The sequence below is a fragment of the Morchella importuna genome (genome assembly GCF_003444635.1).
Source record: "Morchella importuna strain M04M26 chromosome Unknown Morimp01GS003, whole genome shotgun sequence".
Classification (NCBI taxonomy): Eukaryota; Fungi; Ascomycota; class Pezizomycetes; order Pezizales; family Morchellaceae; genus Morchella; species Morchella importuna.
The window spans coordinates 596,904-622,378 of NW_025763400.1; the positions used below are offsets into that span (position 1 = coordinate 596,904).

Consider the following 25,475-nt stretch of genomic DNA (forward strand, 5'->3'; position numbering starts at 1 on the left):
GATCTAGGAAGTTCGTTTCCCTGCATAGTAACGTCGATGGTCGTCGACTCGCGTAAAATGCACTTTAGCCCTTTCAAAAGCTCTTATCCAATAAAGGGCCAATGTCTACCATCAAACCAAAAAATCTCGTCCGATATCAATAATGATGGAGATGAGATATCTCGACCGAGACCGAGCTCGCCAGATAAGAAGGATTTCAACGGTAAGTGAGACTCCTCAAGGGACCACTGCAACAATATTTACGCCGCAGACAAAGCCAAATAACACAACAAACCCCACCAACAACCGCAACATACACAACCCCAAGTCCCAAGTCTCAAGAGCCACGAAAGTACATATATTGGCATAGCTCCCTTCCTGAAATGGGCTAGGGTTGTTTGGTCGGTTTACATACGCTGCAGCTGTCAACATGTCTCATGAAGCTTCTTTAACCCATTTCTGTGCCGTGGGAAACCTCGAGTCCCTCATCATATCGCGACTAGCTAGGCTTACCCATCGCTATATATCAATACAGGCAACCGCGGGGGGAAAGATGCGGCCCATATACCCCATTCACCCACCAAGCTTACCGGCCAATAGTTATTGCCGCCAGGATCTCTTCTCGTTATCAACCGAGTGACACCCTGTGACGCCACCAAACCAGCAAACAACGAAACCACACCACGAGTCAGCAATAAACAAAGACGCACACCAACACCCAGGTTCCAACTCCAACCTCCTAACCAGCTGCAGCTGGTGGTGTAACTGTCATTGCAGCACCTGGTACGTGGGAACAGCCAAAAAAAAAGCAAGCTTCTCCCACCCACCACACACCACACCACACCAACGGCCTCGGGCCAACTTTAAGGCCTCAGCGGGCCGTTTCATAATTTTTTATTCCGTTATAACTTGGGGGAGGGGAGGGGCAGGCAGGCCTCGTCATCTATCATCTGTCAGCTGTCAGATCTGGACGAGTGGTGGGTGGTGGCTTTGTCGATCGCTGGTAAGGCTCTGGATCTGGCTCTGCGATATACTTTACACACCGGGTCTGAAATTGCACTGCCTTGTTCTCCCGTTTATTCACCTCGTATGTGCAACTTTCGTTCCCCGTGAGGAAGGGGGGTACGATATATGTTGCGCGTCCGTCTGTTCTTTCGGCGATAAGCTGTAAGCTAATATAAGGCAGGCCCGGAGCTAGCGTGGGGTCCTACCTCGTCCTGGTTATGGTCCGCTGGTGTGCGGATCTGCCTTCATTCTTCTTCTTCTTTGTTTGGAGGCTTCTGTGACAAATAGATGGGCATATCTGTTGTTGTTGCGGTTTTTAGGGCCCATGTTGTGAGCCCCGCGGCGTCGATCGAGTCGGAGACTAGGCCGCTCCGAGGCAGAAGCGACGAATGTAGGTACGTTACGAAGCGTACGTATGCTTTCTTTCCTGTGATGACTTTTGAACCTGGGGATTGGTGGCTTGATGGATGGGAGTGACGTTGGTTTCGATATAAACTTTATGGTTAATTTATCTTATCATGTGCGTAGGATAATTAAATCTCGTATTGCGATATCGATGTTATGTCAGCTACATGTTACATGTAATGGCTAATAGTACTGATCAGATTAGATAGATACAGATATTGGAATAGGTGCTACAAACCCCACCAACCAGTATATACCTGCAAGTCTGCGCATGAAGGCTCCGGGTTTCCCCTACAGCTCTGTGTAGTACCTACAAGTACCTGTACTTCACTATATATCTACTCCGCCCACAGTACTCTAGGGCACGAACCACAACGCTACTCTAATTAGCTAACATAACCAAATACAAATCTAACATCTCTGCACCTGCAGGAACCAAAAGCCTCTCACTCTACACTTTACGGCCGTAACAAAGCCGCAGCCCAGCCCGCCAAGCCTCCCGGGTTCTGCGAAAACAAAAAGCGCCAATGTGGCAGTGCGCTTGTCTTGGCGAATCACAGCATACAGATTCTTTTTCCTCTTAGTATTGATGGAGTGGTTGTAGTTGTGGTGGGTGTAGGGATTGTTCCGAGGACGGGAAGAGAAGGAGGGTGTATCCGAGTTGTCTAGTGTTTGGTAGGTACCAAGAGAGTACCAAGAGACCAGGAATACAATACAATAGAATCATTGGTCTGATACCCTACGGGTACGGAGTAATACGTCTCGCAATGTACCTATACCTATATACCTGCAGCTGGGGAGTTGTTCTACTCTACTGCGCTGGCATGTTTAATTATATAACGTGTGAAGTATATATATATATATACGGAACATACGAGCTGGTGGGGGCTATTTCACCATGGCTGGGCGTCTTGGATTCTCCTCCATCCGTACGCAGCAGACTCCCAAGGCCGGCGATATTATATTGTTCTTTTGAGATTGTAGCTAGAGTACTACAGAAGTTATGTAGTATCATTACCACTTTCCCTCACCTCATTTCAGATACTCATTTCAGGTACTCGTAACCAATACTCGGCATCATGAGATCTCATATTACGCGGCCGGCCCGGCCCTTCCCAGCTAAGCAGGTGCTCGTATCGGCCAGTTTCATCGGCCTGGCGTGACGCGCTATATCTCGGCGCCGAGACCATTGCAAACTCTTGACGCCGAGGCGTGGGCCGTGATGTCCGGAGGTGAAGCATGTTTGGGATGATTAGTTAGTTAGCACCAAGACGGGCAGGCATTCGGAACACGCTGTGCTACAGCTGGGGTTCGGTACGGGAGGAGTAGGAGGAGTGCGCTGGTTTGAGTTAGTTGCAGTAGATACTAGGTGCACTGAGGGGTGTGTATGCTGTGGGAGATTTGGAGATTTCTTTTTTTTTTTTCACAAGGAGAGGAGGAGGAGAGATCGAGGCTAGATTGAATAATCAGCAGCATCATATCAGCTGCCACATACACCTTTTGAGGTGACTCTTTGATCATAACAACTCACTCACTCTATGTACTCATGATCACTCACCCACCCTCTCATCTTCACACCCAATCACACGGTTGCAATCACCATTTATCACTCGCACCATTTCCCTTGCCAGCTCCACGCACGTACCCACCCACAACCCTACACGGTATCTACATCATACCTACCACCACGACCCTCCCCCCCCCCCCCCCCCCCCGCCGGCCGATTTCCCGTAGATTACATACTCTATGTTTATTTATGCTTCATCTCCTCCTCCTCCCTCTCTTTCTGCTACCTTACAAATCCAAAACACGGGAGTACCCATCCATCCATCCATCCATCCATCCATCCATGAACCCTTCGATCCTTCCCTTCCCTTCCCAACCCAACCCAGGTCCAGGTCGAGGTCGGTGCCGGAACTCCGGTCGGAAAGTGCAGTATGCAAAAAAGTGCAATTAGCCTTTTATCCCCAGGGGGAACGGGGGGGGGGGGGGGGGAGTTAGCGAAGCATTTTGAATCGGACTGGATGATAATCGAGGTAGTTATGCTTTTGGGGGAGGTACCTAGGTACATGTGGGTAGGAGGAGGAGTAAAATTTAAGGGTTCTAATTTTGGAGAATGTCTCTGATCTGGTCTGGATGGCCGGCCAGTTGGATGGATGGATGGACGGATGGCTGGGTGTATTATATATACGATAAGTGCGATTGGAGGAGCTGCAAGTGGAGTTATAGAGGTGGGATTTATGTACTGTATACATGTATGTAGGTGCGTAAGGAGGCCAGTCGGTCATTTCCAGACCCCCCCTAGTGCCGAAGCCCGTGAGACTCGAGGGGGGATTAATACGGCCTAGCTCTAGCTGAGCACCCTCCCTCTTGGGTCTTTCCCTACTTCGTATGTTGTGCATGCTCAGTACTGATCAGAGCACAATTGTAAAACCCTTTCTTTTTTTTTTCTTACAGGGCAGTTTTTCCCTCTTTATTTCCCTTGCCCCATGCCGGTCCGATCCGTTATGGTTGTAATTATTCCGCAGAGCTACTGTAGAGTACTATGGAGGTTCCCCCCCCTTCTCCTTTCCCTGTAGGCACATGTGGTTTATTATACCTTGTGCGTAGGCAGTGCTAGTGCATTTTCTTATTTTGCCATGGAGTCATGATCACCATAGCTTGGCCAGTGCTTTGAAATTGTCGTTGTCGTTGTCGTTGTCGTTGTTGTCGTCCTTACCTTACCTTACCTTACCTTCAAATTTTACCTTGGCCCCAAGAGAACCAAGAGTTGCGTCGTAATGGTGTTGATATTACTTTGCTATGCGGAGTTAAAAGGGTCTTATGACCGTTGTTGGGTTGGGGGTGGACGTTTTCTGACATGTCTCTAGTGCCTCTGGACTTCCAATCTTCACATGGAGAAGAGGAGCCTTTTTTCGGTCATATTGTACTGTCAGGAAGGTGCTGATTAATTCCCAACTGGGCGGACCCAGAGTTTCTGTTTTGGAATTCTTTTTTTTGGTTGTTTGTATGCGTATGTTATGTTATCAGAGGGTTGGGGTTCGGAAGTGACGCAGCCGTCCTTGATGTGTCGAGGAGACTCGAGGATCATGTAGGGTTGGGTTGGGTTGTGGGTTGGGTTATTTGGGTTGTGATATGTAGGGTTGGCCGAGTTGCCGGGTTGGCGCAGAAGAGACGCGTCAGCGAGCGCTGTGACCAAGCATAGGCTAAGAGCCTCCTCCTCTTACTGCACGCAAAGCAATTAAGCAGGCTGGCTTTAATTCTCTCTCTCTCTCAACGAAGGTGGTGATGCGAGGTGAGAGGCGAGAGGGTGTAAGGATGATGTATGTATGGTATGTACGGGGTACGTGATACCTATTTCTCTCAATCTCTCTCTGCCTTATGGGGGAGGAGGAGGAGGGGCGGTGATGATGATGATGAATATGGTGGTGGTGGTGTTTGTAGTGGGTGTGGGTGTGACAGAAGGAGAGAGGGTGCAGGCGTCATCTTGAAGGGACATACAGTACTGTAACTGACGAGAAAAGAAGGCCAAGGGATATGATGGGAAACACTCTCTACATGCATCCTTTACACTCGGGCCATATGAGCTATGAAGCTATGTTGAAACCGCAGAGGAAGAGGTCGAGGAGGTCTCCATGTAATTTCAACCTCTGCCTCTTTCTTTTTTTCTCCAAAAGCAAAATAACTAAGTTTGGCGACAACGTCTGTCTGTCTGTCAGTGCCAGTCTCTGGCCGTCTGTCAGATCTTGCGTTCCTTCTTGGCTGGCAGAGAAGGGCAAGAAAAGAAAGACAGAAAGAATCAAAGAAGCAGGGGTTCTTTCTCCATGATGGACGCGTGTTTCGACCGAGACAGGGCGCCTCCCTTTTCCTGTTTAAGGATTTAGACGATCTACCTTACTCTACTGCGTCCCTGCCCTGCCCTGCCCTGCTGCTGCTGCTGCTGCTGCCCTCACGCCCTCTCCCTCCACCCCCCCAGAGCGTGTGCCTGCCTTCCTGTGTCTTTCTTTCTTTCAATAACCCCATAACCTTGCACTGCTGCAATCCGATTTTCCGCAGCTGCATCTTGATTCGCTCATTCGTTTCGTTTTGTAAGGTTGAGAGAGAAGGCATAATAACCAACCTTTTTTTTTTTTTGTGATTACTCTCTTTCGCCGCCGCTCACTCTTTCTCACTCTCTCTCTTGACCTCTTTTTTTACATACACACACTCCTTCCTCTCTTTTTCCGCTCGTTCGTCTCTTCCTTCCCAGATATTTCCATTGTTCCTCCCCCCCCTCCCTCCTACCCCCACCACTGGATTCATCCCTCCCTCTATTCCCCCACACCCCTCCCTCCCTCTTCTACTCCCCGGGATTTTGTTTCGTTTTGGGATAGAGAGAGACTCGAACGAGATTTGGACGAGTGAGACGAGAGATCTGACTTGTACCCATATTCATGTTCTTTAATTGATTGTTTTATTCTTTTTTATTTATTTATTTATTATTCCTGTTTAGAAGAAAGGCTGCTCTGCTCAGCGTCCCTAATCAAGATTACCCCGGGTACATATCATTCAACGATTGTCATCCCCACGGAGCAGAGACACAGAAAGAGAGAGAGAGAGGGCTTCGTTGTTTGTTTCGTAACGACGTCGACGGCCTACAAACGTATACAGACAGATATACAGCCACCACCAAACCCACCACCAACCCTCCACCACCACTCGCTCATCCTCTCTCACACTCACTCGCTCACTTGCTCACCAGAGTAGCCCCCCCCCCCCCCCCTTTCCCACTTCCTCTCATCATCATCATTTATCAATCGATCAATCAGCCGATCTTTACTTCGCCTTCCCGCCGCTCACTGCTGCTCGGCTACAAGCTGCCTGCGTCCGACTGTACGAACCTTGCTAGTCCCGACTGGTCATACCTGCATCCAAAGGGTAATAATATTAACGCCGATTTCTTCTTAACGCCCCACACCCATCTAATTCTATTATACCTACTACTACTGCCTACATTACCTATTTACTACCTACTATACCACCTACTTCTACCCACCTACTATCTACAACCTACCATTCCTTTACCACTACTCAGGGTTTGAATTAAAGGGCAGACAGGAAGGACAGACATACAATAGAACATGCGCCTACCACCCCGATTATGCTGGGCCCTCACGGGTCTCCAGCTCCTGGCCTCCACAGTCCTAGGTACTACCAACACCCCCCCCCCCTTCCAACCGCCCGCAGAAACTAATAATATCCCAATCTAGGCCATTCACAACACCGAAATCCCGTAACCTACATCACCTACATCGACAACGCCGAGATCCAGACTCCCTCACAGCGCATCCAATCACACAGCTCCTTCGCACTAACCTTCCAGCTTCACGCCGGCGAGCAGGACGTCAAGTTCACCCTTACCCCAACCACGACATCCTCTCATCCGATGCCCAGGTCGAGTACCACAACGCCGACGGCACCGTCCGCCACACCGAACCCATCCTCGCGCGCGACTACAAGGTCTATAAGGGCGACTCATGGCTCCGCGATGCCGACGGCTGGTACCACAGCGGCTGGGCGCGCATCATGGTTCGCCGCGACGGCGAGTCCCCGCTATTTGAGGGCGCATTCACGCTCGGCCACGACGCGCACCATATCCAGCTCGCGGAGAGCTACCTGCAGACGCGGCATGCGCTAGATCCAGAGGTTGAGGTGGGGGAGGGGCGCGATGTGGCGGAGCGCATGGTGGTGTTTAGGGACTCGGATGTGCAGAGTGGGTTTCAGTTCCAGGGCTTGGCGGGCCGTGATGTGGAGGGGATTGTGGGCCGGGGGTATGGCGTGGGGGACGGGGAGCTGGATGTAATGTGTCCGTCGGATCGCTTGGGGTTTAATGTGCAGCCGGGAAATCCGATTAATAAGATGATACTTGACCCGATACCAAAGGCCGGATGGGGCGGATTTGGGCTGGAGAGCATGTTTAGGGGCGGGCTGACGAAGCGGCAGAGCGTGGATGGCGGGGATGGATATTATGGTGGATCAGGGAATTCTGCGGGGGTCAATCTGAGGACCACTATTGGAAGCACGGATGGGTGTCCTACGACTCGGCAAGTGGCGCTGATCGGCGTCGCCACCGATTGTACGTATACAGCAGAGTTTTCGACCACAGAGTTGGCTAGGGCCAATATCATTTCGCAAATCAACTCGGCGTGAGTTTTATTTTTTTATTGTTTCATCTTCTTGGCGGGCATTTTGTGGTAGGGGTTTGGTTTTGGGGGGTGTCAATGACTGACTTGCAGGTAGTTCGGATTTGTTTGAGAGGACGTTCAACATTACGCTCGGTCTCTCTACGCTCGTCATTACGGACGCAAACTGCCCGGGCACTGCGCCATCGACGGCAGAATGGAATGTTCCCTGCTCCAGCAACGTGACAATCGAGGACCGACTGAACCTTTTCTCGGCCTGGCGCGGAACCCGCTCCGACTCGAATGCGCTGTGGACGCTTCTGACCACTTGCGAGACTGGGGCGTCTGTGGGTTTGGCTTGGCTTGGGCAGCTGTGTGTTATGGATGCGCAGACGCAGGACACATCAACCGTTAGTGGGGCCAATGTTATTGCAAGAACGTCGACCGAGTGGAAGGTTATTGCCCATGAGATTGGACATACTATGGGTGCGGTGCACGATTGTACGAGTACCACATGCGCAGCAAGTAGTACGGTATCGGCGTCGCAGTGCTGCCCGTTGAGTGCCACCACCTGCGATGCTGATGGGAGATATCTGATGAATCCATCAACGAGTGACCAGATTGAGCAGTTTAGTCCGTACGTATATATATTTGCATTTTGGGGGGGGGGCGCCATATAGTTGCTTACAAGTCTTATTAGTTGCTCGGTGGGTAATATATGTTCGGCCTTCAAACGCCGTAGTGTCAACACGACCTGTCTGACGTCCAACAAAGACGTTCAGATCATTACTGAGAACGAGTGCGGTAATGGGATTGTCGAGGCTGGCGAGGACTGCGATTGTGGTGGTACTGACGGCTGCGGGAATAATTCCTGCTGTAACCCTACTACCTGCAAGTTTGTCGATACTGCTGTGTGCGAGTATGTTCCCCGCTCACCGGATATCTATATGGCGTGTTTTTGCTGACCACCCCCCACAGTGACGCCAACGAAGACTGCTGCCGTGGATGCCAATTTGCCTCAGCGAGCACCGTCTGCCGCGCTAGTAACGGCCCTTGCGACCCCGCCGAGACATGCTCCGGAAACTCTTCCACCTGCCCCACCGACGTTATCGCCAATGACGGCACGGACTGTGGCACCAACCTCAGATGCGCCAGCGGTCAATGCACCTCTCGCGATCAGCAGTGCCAGACAATCATGGGCCAGTACTCCAACGCCAACGACACCTCATCCTGCGACAACACCAACTGCCAGCTTACCTGCTCCTCGCCCGAATTCGGCGCCAACACCTGCTTCGGCATGCAGCAGAATTTCCTCGACGGCACGCCGTGCGCCGGCGACGGCACATGCAAGAACGGAGTATGCACAGGGGCCAGCGCACTCGGCGAGGTGCGCAGCTGGATCAATAGGAACAGGAACGTGGTTATCGGTGTTGGGAGCGCCATCGGCGCCGTCATCCTCTTTTCGCTGCTCAGCTGCTGCTGGTCGAGGTGTAGGAGGAGGCCGCAGAAGAAGATACCGGCGCAGGGAGGGTTCGTGCCTGCGCATGATCCGAGGTGGAGGCAGCCGCAGCCACAGCTGTACCCGATGCCGCCACCGCCAGTGGGTCGCAGACCAAGTAATAATAGGAGCCGCAGCAGCAATAGGAGCGGCGCTAGTAATAGAGGGTATCCTGGCGGGCAGCCGGGGCAGCAGGGACAGGGCGTCCCGCCGGTGCCGCCGCCGAGTTATAATCAGGGGCAGAGTGTGAGGTATGCATAGAGAGGGAGATAATGCAGTTGCGTCTTGCGCTCTCTGTACTCCTTTTTTGCTTTTTTTTGTTATTGTGTGTTTTAATGAGGGGGCTTCGTGGATGCGCCTACTTGTCGGACTTTTGAACTACTTACTTTGCTATACTTGCTACTTGCTTGGTTTCTCCTTGCTTTTTTTGTATATCGGATCGGGCTTGGCTTTTCGGGGGGGGGGGGTTTCTTCGCTTTCCTATGTATCATCTATTTGGTCCCCTCTTCTTCTTTTGGACGGGGGGTTGGAGTAGGAGAATGGATAGGGGAATTGGGGGTGCCATCATCTATTTTTTCGTTACTTTATTATCCTCGCGGCGGAGCGGAAGGGAGGGGGCTTTCTTACTTTTTTTTTTTTTTTTTTGCTTTCTTTTTTATAGTATATATTTCTAGGGCTGAGAATAACTGGGTATCTTTTTTTTTCTTTTTTTCCTCTTTTTATGTTTTTTTGTCGAAAGGATGAGGGGCGGGGGGAGAGGGTGGGGAAGGGGACTTTTACGAATTTCCTTTTTTTTATTTTTGGGCTACTGGATGGGTGGACCTTTTCTTTTTATTTTTATTTTTTTTGGTTGATGCTGCTAAAAGATGGACGCCACGGATTATTGGAGAATAGGATAGGAAGAGGAGGGCAGGATGGGATGGGATGGGATGGGACGGGAATATATAAATACCACTGTACATGTATGTACCTGAGTAACTACTAGTATGTTAGGTTTTGGCTGGTCGGAATAGATTTGGGTGGTGTGTGGTTTTTTGGGAACTGTGTTTCGTGGTGTACTTTTCGGTGATGTGCTTGTGATGTTGATGGTGTGTGTGAGAGGATTGAGAGGGGGTGAGAGGGGGTGAGGATGGACATGGCGAGGGGATAGGTGGAGGGGCGGGGGGGGGGGGGGGGTAGAGGGGCAGGAGGATACGTCATAGTGGGTCCGCAGTACTACTAGTACATAAGGGAACGGTATATAACCCCACTCACTAAACATGGCTCACCTCACCCCCTGAGGGATCCAGTACCAACCCTATGGCCAGAGTACGACCAGACAAGGAATTCGCAGCGACCATTCATTCCAAACAATACGGCCAGTTACACAGTTGCCATAACTATATATACGGACGGTTATAAGGCCGGCACTATGTAGTCTCTCACCATGTCCCGGTAACGGAGAGGGTGATTTAAGCCTTACTCACCACATACTGGGTTCCACGCCAATAGTAGTGTGGTGGCTATATGTGCCCCCCATCCCATATTATCTCACCAGTAGTACCTTCAGAACCATCCAACCGACTGGGTCTTGAATCATGAATGGCTTTTAGGGGGGCATTGACAATCCCTATCCTCTCTTGGAACCCCGTCACCAAATTGGGTGACGGTAGGTATCTGTGTACCCAGAAACCGATAGGATGATAGGATAAGGAAGATATAATATACTTGGGGGAGGGGGGGTTCACCGAATATCCGAGGGTTTCTTTCTTGATATTGATTACCGGATGGAGCTTTGATGGGGGTTATGGCCTCTCTACTATAGTATAAAATTACTTTATATGCCCTCAGTGTTATAATTCAGCCTACAGTCAGTTGCTCCGGCGTAGGAGCGAACCCTGCGGATTGCATGCCTGGCTAAACAGGAGGTACATACCCACTGAGATTTCTAGCAGCCCTAAGATGTTAGCTCTGTATCTTTAGAATTTTAGCTTGCTACCTATGAACTCACTATTACCAGCAAACAACTACTCATGATCAGTATCAATGATTCACCCTACCACCTACCACCACGAGTGACACCCCATGACGCTCATCACGTCTCATCACTCGCCCCACGCACGCTAACGCCCGGAACTTCCCAGCTTGGCAAAAACTTTTGCCCACAGCAACCCACCCACCTCACACCCACCACTTTCACCACCATCACTACTCTCACCAATCCACACCCCCACCCCCCCAATTCATACAAACACCCAAACACAGGATGGCCGATATCTTCCGCCTCCTCTCGCGCGGCAGCACCCTCGCCAAAGGCGCCACAGGCGGCTCCCACATCACCACAACCCGCAGCAAACCCACCACCGTACCAGCGCCCAAGAAGCGTTCCCGCGAACAGGACGACCTGGCGGTACCCAAGGAGCTCGACTTCTTCGGCGACGCTGCGAACGTAAAGAAGAAGCCCAAAGTCGCGGACGCGGACGGCGACCTGTCTATGGACGACACCGACGGGGAGGAGGAGGAGGATGAGGAGGCCAAGGAGGCAGCGGTGAAGAAAGAGAATGGGGAATTGGAGGTGGTCGAGGACGACGATGCAGTAAGGAAACTGATGTGGGCGCACAAGCTCAAATACACACTCCTCACGGACCCCACCGCCAACGACGATGGCGGAGAAGACGGCGCGAAGAAGACTAAGAGGAAGAAGAAGAAGTACGCCCAGTTGCTGATCCCGCCGCTCACCTCGTTCACGCAGCTGCGCTCCAGCGCGCACGGCTATGCGCTCTCGCGGCGGGTGTACGAGAACATCCTGGCGCAGGGGTACACGGCGCCGACGGAGGTGCAGATGGGCGCGCTTCCTGTTCTGATGAAGAAGCAGCAGACATCGGGGATGCTGACGTCGCTGTCGTGGGTGGACCTACTGACGTGTGCGCCGACGGGGTCGGGGAAGACGCTGGCCTATGTTGTTCCGCTGCTGGACTGGATCCTGTCGACGCGGAAGGAGAGCGGTGGTGAGCGCGGGGTGCGCGCGGTGGTGCTGGCGCCGACGAAGGAGCTTGCAGGGCAGATTGTCAATGAGGTGAAGAAACTTTCTGTTGGGACGGGGGTGCGCGTGTCGTTAATGCGCAAGGGGATGGCGGGGACGTCGGTGAAGGGCGAGGAGGCGGGCATCAGTGTCAAGAGTGATATCTTGGTGTCCACGCCGCTACTGCTGCTGCATGCGATTGAGGCCGAGGAGAAGGAGGACGGGAAGGAAGGCGAGTTTGCGAACGTTAGGAGACTGGTGCTGGATGAGGCAGATGTGCTCCTGGATGAGCTGTTTAGGGACCAGACGCTGGGTATCTGGAGGGCGTTGAAGGAGAGCGCGGAGAAGGATGGCGGGCTGAGGACGAGTCTGTGGAGTGCCACCATCAGCAGTGGAACGGAGGAGATTGCGCGCAACATGATGCTCCCCTCCAGCGCCCTCGCGGCCCCCATTACAACCCTCGACGAGCCCACCATCCCTTCGCCCCCCTCTCCAAAGCCCAAGAAGTCCAAGAAGTCCACGAAGACTCCCGAAACAGCTCCTGAGCCAGCAGCATCCGCGCCAGCTCCCACCGCGACAATCCTCCGCCTCATCGTCGGCATAAAAGACACCTCTCTTCCCACCGTTAAACAAACGCTTCTCTACACTGCCACCGAGCCTGGAAAGCTCCTCGCCCTCCGCCAACTCTTCACCACCCGCTTCGTACCCCCCGCGCTCCTCTTCGTGCAGAGCATCCCCCGTGCACAAGCCCTCTATAACGAGATTCAGTACGATCTCCCCACACCGGGGCGCATCGCAGTGCTGCATGCCTCCCTCACCGACACCGCGCGCGAAGGCGTCATGGACCGCTTCCGGCGCGGTGACATCTGGGTGCTGATCACGACGGACCTTCTTGCACGGGGCGTTGACTTTAAGGGTGTACGGCTGGTGATCAATTATGACATTCCGACAACGGTGGTGGCGTATATACACCGCGTGGGGCGGACGGGGCGGGCCGGGAGAGAGGGCGGCGAGGCCGTCACCTATTATACCGAGGAGGATATAGGCTATGTGAAGGGGATTGCGAACGTGATTGCGGTGTCGCAGGGGGATCAGGGGAAAGGGGAGGGAAAGGTAGGGAAGTGGCTGTTGGATGCGCTGCCGAAGGTGGGGAAGAGGGAGAGGAAGGAGTTGAAGAAGAAGGGGGTGAAGGCGAGGGCGGGGACGGAGGCGAAGGGGGCTGCCAGGATTAGTACAAAGAGTGGGTATGAAAGGCAGAGGATGGATAAGAAGAGGGGCGCAGTGGAGGCGAGTAGGAGGAGGGCTGCAGAGGCGGCAAAGGGGGGTGAGAGTGGCGGTGAGAGTGGGGGAGAGGAGGAGTTTATGGGGATTGAGGAGTAGTTTCCCTCTTTCGTCTTTAAATATTCTCTTTTCTTTATTTTTCTGTTGCTTCCCTGTATATCCCTTTTAGATGGTGGATAATGTGGTGTTCTGCTGTATATTAATTCAAAAGTGCTTCTCCTCCTGTACCTTTTTAAGCTGCAAACCGTATACTCGTGAAGTGAAGCCTCCAAGCCAGCTGTAACCTCTAGGTTGGTCACGCGTAATATTCTTAATATCCCATGTTGTAGGATAGTCTGCCATCCAAAGTAGACCTAGGACCTTTCGTAACCGGCTCTATGGGCATCCATTGCGTCAGGGGATGTGTGGTCTAGAGTCCAAATAGCGCACCTTAAAATGCTCCAGTTTGAGACTGATTCTGGGTTATCTATGATAGCAATGCATAGACTAACCCCTATGGGCATTATTCCACAATCCGTCGGACTTGTCGACATATGTAACCTAGAGTCTATAGTGTATTTTCTGCGCTTGGTGATGGACTATCTATGATAGTAGCACAAATATCAGCCCTATGGGCCTCATTCCACAATCTGGTGGACCCCATAAGATGTGTGATCTAGGGCCCATATAGCGAGTCTTAAAATACTCCAGTACACCCTGCGCCTGATAGTGAACTATCTATGATAGCATTACAGAGACATCTCCAAACCAGTCTATGGGCCTTTCATCTTCTACAGGGGGAACTGCCCCAGTCCCCGTACCTATAGATGTGCCCATCTATAGCATGATATGTCCAGTTAGCCCTTATCCGCACCATGTTAATAGTAGTCTGATGGCGGTGTCTAGCCAAATGGATGTTGAGCTGTGTGTGTTTTTGTCGCATTGAGCTGTGTGCGTTATGTGGTTGTGTGCGTTCTGTCGTATCGTGCCGTGTCGGTGCCGGGTGGTCGTTCAAGTAGTGGCTGGCAATGGTAGTGATCACCGAGTGACATCTCATGAAGCACCATCTAATCCCCAGTCCCCAAGCTAGCTTGGCAAAAATGACAGCAAAAAAGGTGCTACACGTTCTCAGGCCCTGGTGGTCGAGGTCTAATTATCTTGCGTCTAGAGGGTGCTAAACTCTCGGATGCAGGAGAATGAGAGTGAATCGATGATTATTTGATGAAGTGGGTTACCGCAGCTTAACTTATAGGTCTTGAGACTAACACATATGCTTCAAAAATTCAACTACGTAGCTGTTGAGACGTGTTTTAACTCATAAGTATTCTGCTAACTTTAACTACAGCGACTAAGCCTTCGCCGGCAATGATTAAATAATACCCCGAGATCTAATCTTTGCATCTAATTTGATTGTGTTATCTAATGTTTTGATCTCACAGTCAGGTAAAATCATTGACCCCCCCCACTCGAGGGGATTCCGTAACCATTCTCTGGCAAGATCTACACCTACAATACAATAACCCAACACACAAACAAGCCCCAACCAATTATCACCACCAGGAGCCAGGAAGCCAAAGTCCAACCCTGCCATTTCCAGCCCTTCTAAGATACAAAATTCCGCGATAGGAGACAATTTACCAGCCTCCCCCCCCCCCCCCCCCCAAAGAGGCTGTACTTGATGCCCGCAGGGAGCGCACCACGGCACCGAGTGATATCCCATGAACCCCCCTCTACGCTGAGGTTCCATGGTGTGGGGTCTATCGTGGGGACAACCCACCAGACGGACATATAATATATATGAAACACCTAGACTATCTTACAAGAGAGCAACGCTACATAGCCTATACATGATGTAGGGTTGAGAAAGCCAAAGGCAAGAGAAGTCATTACTCTACGTATATGTTGCAGGCCTTTGGCCCCGCAGGGTAGAATTGGAAGGGGTGTTATTTTCATCCCCCTATCGACAATGTTGTTCTTCAAAACCAAACATTGCATACCCTACTCGGTACATATGATGTTCATCGGTAGATATTCTACGGGTTTCATTCGCCAATCAGACTGGCTATGGGTGGACATGTTCGTTCCACCGAAATCACTCCAAAAGGCAAGTAAAATCCTAAAAACAATAAAGTCTATCCCGAGACCCGCAAACTTTTAATTATACCTCTGGAGCTAGTATATACACCCCCACCCCCACCCCTCTTCTCCCCTCCATTACTTAAACTTGACACTCTTAACCAAGTTCTTCTTAATACCCGTCATCTCACCACCATAGCTCCCCTGCAGCCCGCCCTTATACACCGCCTTCTTACTCCCCAACTTCTTCTTCGCCGCCTCATACTTCTTCCTCTTCTTCACCCTCGGATTCCTCACATCCTTCTTCCGATGCGGCGTCAGCCCCTTATTCTTCTCAATCACATACCCAACCGCCCTCTTCCCATCCGCCGCCACCTCCTCCACCACCCTCACCTCCCCACCCACCTTCTCCGCCTCATGCCACGCCTGCTTCTGCGCCTTCTTCTGCCGCGCCTTGCCCGCCAGCATATCATAATACTCATTATCACTCCCCCCCTCCTCCTGCTGCTCCCTCATCTGCCTCGCCACACGCACATCCTCCTCATCCGGATCCCCATCACTCAGATCCGCACCATCATTTCGGCGGCGCGCAGCCTCAGCGGCCATGCGCAGCTCCTTCTCCTTCCTGCGCTCGCGGTGCGGCAGGTCTGTGTCGCCGCCGGCGGACTGGCCTGCGGCGTCGCGCTTGGCCGACTTGGACACGATCTGCGAGGTGTAGAAGCGGAGGTTCCGGCGGCGGGCGGCCTTCTGCTCGGCGTCGAGGGCGCCGAGGGTGCTGTCGTCGCCAAAGTCGGTTGTGTCGTGGGCGCCCGCTGTGGAGGTGGATGTCGTCTCGGGGGTCTTTTTGGAGGCCTTCTTGGTTGTTGCTGTAGGGCGGAAGGATGTGGCGAGGGCGGTGAGGTCCGAGAGGTCGGAGACGGGGGCGGGCTTTTTGGTCTTCTTGCTGCTGCTGGCTGCCTTTGCGGTAGGCGCAGAGTCGGAGTCGCCTTCGGAGTCGGAGAATGCGGGCGAGAGCTTTGCCCTCTTCCTCTTCGGCTCCTTCTTCTTCTCCGCCTTCTGTACCTTCTTCTCCGCCGCACCCGCAGCCGCCACCGCACTCTTCCTCTTCCTCTCCCCGCCCTCACTCCTAATTGCCTCCACCTCCAGATCCTTCACGGCCTCCCACATCTTCCTACACTTCACCAGCCCCTCCATCACGCCATGCTCCCTCAACCTCGCCCCCTGCGTCTGCACCGTCTCGGGACTACTCAGCACCGCAAAATACATACTCAGCACGCCCAAATACGCACTCAGCGCGCGGAACTTGACCACCGCCACCGAGCTCCTCACCGTCTCGCCCACCGCCTCCGCCGCCGCCGCGCTCAGCCCCAGCGCCCCGTGCAGCGCCCGCAGCTCCACAAACTCCTCCGCAAGCAGCCGGAACTCCGGGTGCCGCGCCTCCAGCAGCTTGGTGCGCTCCTCCGCACTCATGTCTTCGGGAACCGCCGTCGGCAGTTCCTCCGTGACGACGAGGCTCTGCCCGACGACGAGCTCCTTCTTGGCCTCCGGCGCCGCCCAGTCGGCTTCGTCAAAGCCATAATCAGCCTCCGTGAGCGCCGCGGCATGCTTCGCCTGCAGATGGAGTGCCTCGGCGGCCTCCAGCGCGGCGTCCTGCTCCGTGGCGATGGTGTCGCCGCCGTAGTAGTCCTTCTTTGACGTGCCCCATCCCTCTGCATCTTCGTCTTCGTCGTCTGTGGGGGCGGCGTCGGAGTCGTCTGTGTCTTCCTGCTGCTGCTGCTTCTTGGATGATCCCTTGATTTTACTCTTCGGAGCCTTCTCCTCCTCCTCCTCTTCCTCTTCATCCTCGGAGGTGTCAGAGCCCTCGGAGTTTCCAGATTCGCCCTCAGAATCGTCCATGTAGTTATCCAGCGCCAGCACCTCCTCGTCGCTGACCTCGCCGTACTCGTCGGCCTTGCGGCGGCCCACATTCTCGCCCTCGAGGAGGACCTTGTCACGCGAGATGTGGAACTCGTCTTCCTCGTCTGGAATGTCCTCCCATGTATCTGCAGGCAATCAACCAATTAGCACATAATTCTCTGCCTATGAGCAAGTCGGAATTGGAGGAATTGGGCAACGTACTGAAGGCTGCCATCTTTGCGTCTTCGGGGTTAAGCTCGCGCGGGCCCGAGAGACCCTTCGATATAGTTGATCTGCGTTTTTTCGCCATTGTGCTTGTGTGTGGATGTTTGGGGGTTTTTGATTGTATGGGAGGAAGAGAAAATGTTCGAGGTGAAAATAAATTAGCGAATGGGACGTCGTGCAGCTAGCGACCGGGGTGCGGTGTTATCTTATCTACATGTGGCGATGATCTGATTAGATCGTGTGGTTGCTGTGCTGCCGAGTGATCTGCGGTGAGGCTGCACAACTCACACTTTTTTTGTTTAATTCATTAATTGCATGCAATGCACAACACACACTGCTTGGACACGGCCTGCAACACAGTACATCACTCACCCACACATCACATCACATCACACCGCAATCCACACGAGAGTCTATAACAGCAGTTTTTTGGTTTTTAAATACAGAATACAAGCTAACAAGGCACATCTATGAGGACAGGATATCCCATCTAAGCAACAGTGGCCTCAATGCACTCGATGCCATACTCCTCCTTGAGCTCCTTGATCAACGGGTCGTTGATCTTGGCGTCCATGGGCGCCAACACACCCCTCTCAGAGATGGTTCCGTTAAGGACCTGCTTCACAGCAACAGCACAGGGGACACCGACAAGGCGGGCCATGGCGCTGTAGCCGTTGGGATCACCGTACTCGATGAGGGTAGAAGTGCGGGTTTCCTACTCCTGTCAGAACAGCCATCCAAAAAAGCATAAAGGTGGTGGGGAATTCATACCTTCTTTCCATCAGCAAGCTCAATCACAAACTTGTGCTGGAGCATAACCATGTCCCTCTCGCCGGGCCCATACTCCATCTTCTGCTCCAGCGTAGCACACAACGTATCCAGCGGGTTACCACGGGGGATAGTCTTGTCCTCGCTGAACAGACCGAGCCACTTCATTCCGGCAATGATGCGGTTCTTCTCCTCGTTGTCGGCAAACTTGGTCTTGCTGCCAATGGCCCAGACGAGATCCTCCTCCTTCTCGGAGCTCGACCCCAAGATCTTGGCCACCGCCGTCTTCCACGGGATCGACTCCTTCAAGAAGTCGGCCGGCTCATCCGACAAGAACCCAATGTCCACCAACGTGCGCACAAACTCGGGGAAGCCCGCATAGCGGAGCGTACCACGGATGATGGTCTCTGCCTCTGGGATTCCATAGCGCTCCTTGTACGGCGACGAGTCACGGTTGGGGTAGGCCACAAACGCAAAGCCGGGGTAGATGTGGTACGGCTTGGCAGCCTCCATGAGCTTCTCGCCCGCAATCTCCTCGATCTTGCCGTCCTTGTAGTACTTTGCGCTGTTGCGGAGGGCGAGGAGCACACCGCGGGAAGACCACGAGAACTTGTATCCGAGCGGGTTGCCAGAGACCTCGGGGGCGGGAAGACCACCGCAGTAGGAGAGGAAGGAGAGGATCTTGCCGCCGGCGTTGTGGACCTCGTCGATCATCTTGACGGCGTAGAGGTGGTCGATACCAGGGTCGAGACCAATCTCGTTCATGACGGTGATGCCGGCCTCCCTGGCGGCGGCGTTGAGCTCGGCCATGGCGGGGGAGACGTAGGAGGTTGTTACGACATGCTTCTTGTTCTTGATGGCGGAGTTGATGACCTGTACGTGGTGGGTGTAGGGGATCAAGCTGGTGGGTTTGTGTGTTAGCTATGGGAGATGCTTGGAGAATTGAATTGGGGTGAATTGGGGTGAATTGGGGTGATGGGAGAGAGGTAAGTACCTGATGACGAGATCGTGCTTAGCAACCTCAGCGTCAAGAGCACTGGTGTTTGCGACGTCGAGAGAGATTGGGAAAGCGTTCTCAACACCCTTGGCAAACTCCTGAGCCTTCTCGAGGGTCCTGCAAGCTACAATTGCACCACCAATGCGTCAGTAATCCACATCCACATCCATCCCAGCCCAATTCCCGCCAACACTAAACAAACCCCATAAAGAAAAAGAGAAAGGAAAAACTCACCAACAGTAACCTGAATGCCAGAATTGGCCAAAATGTCCAACGTGGGCTTCGCAACAAACCCGCTCCCCAGCAAAAGAACCTTTGATGCAGACATTTTTTCCAAACAACTCTTTTTTCGACTAGACTTTTTCTCGTAGGGCAGCAGCAGAGGGGAAAAAAAAGATTGTATGTATGGTGGGGTCGAGATGAGGGGTCCAATAAGTGGCGCCCTCGATTAGTCCTCACTCTAGCCAGGGTGGCCAGGGTGGAGGGGTGGAGGGGTGCGTGGGCTAGGGGTAGAAACCGCAACACTAACACCTTTTTCCTCGCCCTCGCCCTCGCCCTCGCCCTACCTCCCCCGACCTGGTTCCGAATCCTTCCCAGAGGTGCCGTAAGAGCCGCACACACTTCACAAGCAATCACTCGGCCCCTTGGCCTGTCCGTCTGTCTGTCCGTGATCTGTTCCATCGGGTTCCATGATCCTCATCAGCCATCACCTCACCAGCAGTTGGGTACCTACCGTAGTGCACTTCCAGTCGCAGTCGTTATCGCATGCACCTTGCCCTGTCCTGCCCACAGCAGAGTAGCGAAACAGACTGCAATTTAAGCATGCGAATCATCCACCATACCAGATTCCAGCCGGGACCGGTAAGGTAAGTCATTGCCAAGGGTAGAGTAGATACATGTATGTCATGTAGGTTAGGTATGTATAAGCTGTCGATTTTCCCACCGATGGCCGGGGGGGCGGCGGCGGGGGAGAGTACCCTACTCTAGAGTTATGTATTACTCTACCAACTCTACTCTACCCCCCCCCCCCCCCAAACCTCTACATGCGGCACATCGGGAGGATGGGGTGGGAGAAAGGTACTCTTGCTCTTGCTCGTGCTTGGTAGAGAGCACACGAGGGTGAGTAAGGTGTGCTCTAAAACGTGACTCGACAACACAACCGAGCCCAGTTTGCAACACAACTACTTGCACCAGAGAACACAACACCAACGGTGGTGGTACTCTACTCTACGGGCCTATCTACCTACTCTACTCTCGAGTAGTGGGAGTGGGGGGGGGGGGTATTTTTACCACAGCGCATTGCAGCGCGGTGCGGTGCGCACACGACGGCTTGCCCGCCCCAGCAGCAGTAGCAGCAGCAGAAGTGTATGTCCCGAAAACCCGAAAACGCACAGCAGGTGGGGGGGGGGGGGGTGAGTGAGTGAGATAGACCACTATTTGCTGGAAGTAGAGTAACCATGGATGGTACATATTTCCATGTAGCCCTACCGCCCGCCAGCACAAAAATGTGAAACGAAACGAACATAGCATCGATAGCCAACGTGTGTCGATAAGATCACGGCTACCAATGGGTCCGTGGCTATCACCGTACGTATCTAGCTCTCTTTTCGCATAGCTACATATGCGTGCAGATCCTAGAGTACGTGAGGATTTGTCGTGCTTTTAACCCACGGCCGGCGTGCTGGCTGCAAATAGAGTAGACTCAGGGTTCATCATCATGATCATCGTCATCATTCATGGGTAACGAACGTCTGGAGGGGACCTACTCTACTCTACCTACTTGGCAAACCAGTCATTTCTCGAGATGCACAGACGGGAGAAGGCAAGCGCTGCCGTGCGTACTGCTATTAGTACTCCCCCCATCTCTGTAAGTTCAAGGTAGGTACATGTAGGTACATGTATGTAGGTAGGTAGGGTAGGTAGACCGTAGCAGAGCTGTGTTCTCTAGAGTTGAGTAGAACCACACGCAGGCAGATAGTACTTCGCTGCGTGACATGACATTTATATGCGCCCATCAGAAACCATAAAAACCAAAACGATAAAAACTCCAACAATGTCTCTCTCTCTCCCTCCCATCTCGCACAAGAATCCTCACCCTCCATCATCGATATCATCATACAAAAGGCCACCGACTGAGCCACTACCGCCACGACAACAACAGTACAATATAGTAAGAGGAGAGAGGAAAGAATAATGAAAATAAAAGAGAACCTCCATCACACTCGCCCCCAGATAGAAACTTTTGCTCGTTGCTGTTTTTCCCCATTTATGAATCCACTAGATTATCCATACATAAAATTGGTCCATCGATCTGAAGAAAAAATAAGAAAAAAAAAGTGTTGCAAAAAAAAGAAAAGAAACACGATGGGGAAGAAAAGGCACACATGCACGACAAAACCGGACAGAAAGAAATAAAAAAAAAAAATAAAAAAAAGAGCCCATAAAGTAAAATTCGCCATAAGAAGAAGCTTCCCGCAGCCCCTCTCAACCCTGACCCGTCCCCCGTCCCCACCCACCAATCCCACCCCCATGCCCGCCAGCCCTCAGCCCCCAGATTCAAGTAACCCAAAGAAGAAGCAACATGCAGATCAAATCAAAACACAAAAAGAAAGAAATATATAAAGACACAAACATAAAACATAGAGGGGATGAGTAGGAAAAAGATTCCTAGGACGGAAGATCAACTTTCATACAACATACCCGACCTTTGCGGCCGCGGTTGTCTGCGCGCCCACACTCCCTCCGCAGGCCACCTCCGCCGCATTAGGATACACTTTGACAGGGACACTCGCATCAAAGCTCTCCACCAGCAGCCCTTGGCGGGCCTCAAACAGCTCGCCGCGATCATCTGCGTGGGTCTGCTCCAGGAGATCGTCGGCCACAGCCTCTTCCCCGCCGTTGGGGTTGAGTCGTGCAGAGAGCACGGGGGTGACGAACTCAAGGCGGAGTGTCCAGTTGTTTGATACGCCGGATGTGCTGAACTCGGGGGTTGCGCTGGGGGGGATTGTGGGTGTGAAGACAACGCGCTTTGCGAAAAGGGTTGATTCGGAGTGTTGGGAGTGGATTTTGCGGGTAGCGCGGTGGATGCTAGAGGGAGAGCGGAGGGCGATGGAAGGGGTCACGGTTTCGGCGGTCTCGAGAGATAAGTTGATCTAGCGAGTTGTCAATACCAAAAGTAGCTTAAAGCACAAATTATAGCTAGGTAGATGATGGACTTACATGGTAACAGGGAATCTTGGCTTTCGAGAAATCGATAACAGCAGTTATGGTCTCTCCAAGCTTATAGGCTGGCCGTGCCAATGTCAAGCTAGCCACCTTTCTCCCGTTCCTCGCAATCTCGAATTGTGTGGCATCCGTAGATCCTCCGGCACCCCGTAGAACTGCAAATTCAATTGCATCTTTGGAGCTTGTTGGCATCTCCTCCCACATTGACATTCGTTTTGACATCATAGGTACCGATGGTGATAATATACCGAGAGGGTTTTGGAAATTATTATAGTCCTGAGGCGCTAGTAATCTATCAACGTATGAGAGGAAGTCATCTAGTGAAGATTCTTGTTTGGCCGGTTTCTTGGGGACCGATGGGTCCGGAGGTGTTAGAGCTTTTTGCTCCTCGACACAAGATATGGTTGCTTCATCGCGGAGAAGAATAATGGGGGACATGAGGTCGTGAGTATGTAGATAACCGCCCGCTGTTATACATTAGGTGAATATCATTATAATACTGGATCAAGATATACCAAGACTTACGTTCTACATGAGGGATCACCCGGAAAGGGATCTCAACAACTTTAGGTTGCTGAACTCCCTTCCCGGGTCGCTGTGTTCCAATCACCAGGTTATAGGTCACTTTAATTGCCTTTCCCCGATGGGAAGGCGGGATCCCCTTTGGCAGGGTAAAGCTGTACGTATATGTTCTACTTTCACCCGCTGCCAGTCGTAAATCGACAAAGAGGATAGATTGCGGTGTTGACAGTATGGGAATCGATTTCGAGCCTATTTTCGGTCAGCATTTATATTCCCGCAATAATTAGTCGGGACAGGGTCTATTCACTAGCTATTGTTTTCATCTCGGCGATGGAGCTCATATTATTGCCTCCTAGAAGCCCGCCGAACCCGCCGCCAAAACTGCTCCACCCAAAGCCACTCAAGAAGCCACCATCGCTCTTATTGGTTTCCAGCCCTATTACTCCACCTCCCATTTGCCCAACCACTCCCCGTCGTTTTACATCATCGAATATGCTGGTTTGTATTAACGACCCATCCAACGTGAAGGTCCCAGATACCTGTGCATAGCCCATCATCAGCGATTCCGATGATCGCGGGCCAATGGCCAATAAACTATGCCGCCTGCTATGCGTCTGCTTAACGGTGCGCACCGCTGCCCGGGGGTCATATTCCGAGACTAGCGTCTCCGTCGTGCTATTCGACATTGAATAGAATTCCCCGCTTGATCGCGGTGTGTCACCACCGACACTGTGCGCAGATATCACTCGGCTCTGTGCACGTTCAGGATCTGTGTCGTCCGTAGGGCTCCGGAGAGCGATATGTGAAACCTTCCGCACAGGTTGCGGCTGGCTTTCTGAGGTGGACTCATCCGACGACAAGCTTTCCGTAGTGATGAGGAGTGGGGTCGGGCCGGGTGGGAACTTGTAGGCCTTGTGTATTGATTTCGATTGCGAGTGTGTAGGTTTGAAGCCGCCGGGTGTTTTTGGTGTTGTAGGTGTATTAGGTGTCCGGGGAGTAAAGGAAAAGGCGCCCGGCGTTTGTGCTTCTGCTATGGGAGTGCTAGACTGGGAGGGTCGGAACGGCGATTGAGGGGATATAGCTATAAAATTGTCAGCGATTTTCACGATACCAGCAGAACCATGTTGGCGGGGTGCATACCTGAGGTTGGGGTAAACCCATTCAGCATGGGTGATCTCCTGGGCAATGTGTGTAGCGAAGCAGATCTCCCATGGCTCCTCGCCCTCCCCTGCGTATTTGGTGATCTCGAATCTTCGCGGCCTCCAGTTTCCAGCCCCCCAGCCTCGGACCCTATCGAAACGATGGATATCGATCTCTTGTGCTTATGCCCAATCCCGCCACTGGCACCCGAGGCAGACACCGGAGATGTAGGCGGAACCTTACCCGCGGGTACGCTCAGCGAAAGTGATGGCTTGTGCGCCGAAGTCGGCCGGCCGGACCCTGCAGGAATTCTCGGACTCACGGCACCCGAGCGCGCCGTTGTTGCCGGAAGTTGTGATGTCCCAGCTCTGCTGCTCGGACGTCCACCTGCTACCGTTGCTCCTACTCCTACACCAGCTCCTACTCCTCCAGGTGCTACCAAGCTTCCATTCGTTGCTGGGAGGCCATAGACGTTTCCTGTTGGCTTCTGTAGATGTAGCGGTGGAGCTGCTCCTCCTCCTCCTCCTCCTCCTCCTCCTCCTCCCCCTCCCCCTCGGCTAGACCCGGGCACTGACGAGACGTTCTTAAAGGTGATTTTGCACTCGAGCTTCTCCCCAGCAAAGACGGTTGACGTTTCGGGGAACGTGACGAAAACCCTAATGTCGCTCATAGTAAAGGTTATTATAGTATATAATATAGATCACACACTTCTTTTTTTTTCCCCTTCTTGTTTAATTTCGTTATGTTTCTTTGGTACTGAATTTATTGGTCGAGAGAGGAAGTTTTATTATTCTGTAAGGAAATGAAGAAAAAATGGAGGGATGGGGGATGGGATGGGGAAGGTCGTATTGCTGATCGTCACACTTTCGTCGTAGATTGTAAAGTACCGTAACGTACTGCTCTTCTCGTTCTTCGGGAGAGGTATGATGTAGGTTTGAATTAGTTACTGGCCAGCAGGTATCACAGCGCCTGTTGCTGGCCGCGGCATTGCTGGTCAACGTCTGTGTGCTTTTCCTGTGCTGGATGGGTTGCTGGTTCGCAAGTGACGACAGACAGCGGGAACCTTAGACAGGACTGGGAGACTGGGGGGGGTGTATTCTAGAGAGGTGGGAGCGAGCGGGTGGCCGAGGGTTGTTGTGAGGGATTGAGGATTGTGATGGATGGATGGGGGGCGTTGTTGAGCCTAAGGTATGGATTGGGTTTAGATTAGGAACAGGGAACAGCCTAACCTGCAACAACAGCCTACCAACGACAGGCAGACAGACAGGCTCCAGAGACGAGCTTTCTCTTCAGACTCTTTCGCCAAGACGTCTTTGG

The 25,475-nt window shown here is 52.5% G+C and overlaps 6 protein-coding genes across 6 annotated transcripts; 3 read left to right on the top strand and 3 right to left on the bottom strand.

The window, feature by feature from the left end:
* Window positions 1-142: 142 nt before the first annotated feature.
* Window positions 143-1,993, top strand: LAJ45_01674 (uncharacterized protein; the record flags this gene model as incomplete). Its single annotated transcript, XM_046111267.1, has 6 exons — window positions 143-202; window positions 257-331; window positions 909-982; window positions 1,166-1,205; window positions 1,273-1,393; window positions 1,599-1,696. The coding sequence occupies 6 exons, from the start codon at window positions 143-145 to the stop codon at window positions 1,694-1,696; spliced, it is 468 nt and encodes a 155-aa protein (XP_045975211.1).
* A 4,536-nt stretch (window positions 1,994-6,529) lies between these two features.
* Window positions 6,530-9,309, top strand: LAJ45_01675 (uncharacterized protein; the record flags this gene model as incomplete). Its single annotated transcript, XM_046111268.1, has 5 exons — window positions 6,530-6,576; window positions 6,639-7,574; window positions 7,669-8,187; window positions 8,251-8,469; window positions 8,529-9,309. 5 exons carry the CDS (start codon window positions 6,530-6,532, stop codon window positions 9,307-9,309), a joined length of 2,502 nt encoding a protein of 833 aa, XP_045975212.1.
* A 1,984-nt stretch (window positions 9,310-11,293) lies between these two features.
* On the top strand, window positions 11,294-13,429 carry LAJ45_01676 (uncharacterized protein; the record flags this gene model as incomplete). The annotated part of the gene is made up of 2 exons (XM_046111269.1): window positions 11,294-12,416; window positions 12,484-12,653. The coding sequence occupies 2 exons, from the start codon at window positions 11,294-11,296 to the stop codon at window positions 12,651-12,653; spliced, it is 1,293 nt and encodes a 430-aa protein (XP_045975213.1).
* A 2,094-nt stretch (window positions 13,430-15,523) lies between these two features.
* LAJ45_01677 (uncharacterized protein) lies at window positions 15,524-17,591 on the bottom strand (the record flags this gene model as incomplete). The annotated part of the gene is made up of 2 exons (XM_046111270.1): window positions 15,524-17,427; window positions 17,504-17,591. The coding sequence occupies 2 exons, from the start codon at window positions 17,589-17,591 to the stop codon at window positions 15,524-15,526; spliced, it is 1,992 nt and encodes a 663-aa protein (XP_045975214.1).
* Window positions 17,592-17,996: 405 nt separating this feature from the next.
* On the bottom strand, window positions 17,997-19,599 carry LAJ45_01678 (uncharacterized protein; the record flags this gene model as incomplete). Its single annotated transcript, XM_046111271.1, has 4 exons — window positions 17,997-18,221; window positions 18,278-19,175; window positions 19,269-19,395; window positions 19,506-19,599. 4 exons carry the CDS (start codon window positions 19,597-19,599, stop codon window positions 17,997-17,999), a joined length of 1,344 nt encoding a protein of 447 aa, XP_045975215.1.
* A 2,359-nt stretch (window positions 19,600-21,958) lies between these two features.
* On the bottom strand, window positions 21,959-24,828 carry LAJ45_01679 (uncharacterized protein; the record flags this gene model as incomplete). The annotated part of the gene is made up of 5 exons (XM_046111272.1): window positions 21,959-22,423; window positions 22,491-22,963; window positions 23,022-23,267; window positions 23,326-24,099; window positions 24,159-24,828. 5 exons carry the CDS (start codon window positions 24,826-24,828, stop codon window positions 21,959-21,961), a joined length of 2,628 nt encoding a protein of 875 aa, XP_045975216.1.
* Window positions 24,829-25,475: the final 647 nt, after the last annotated feature.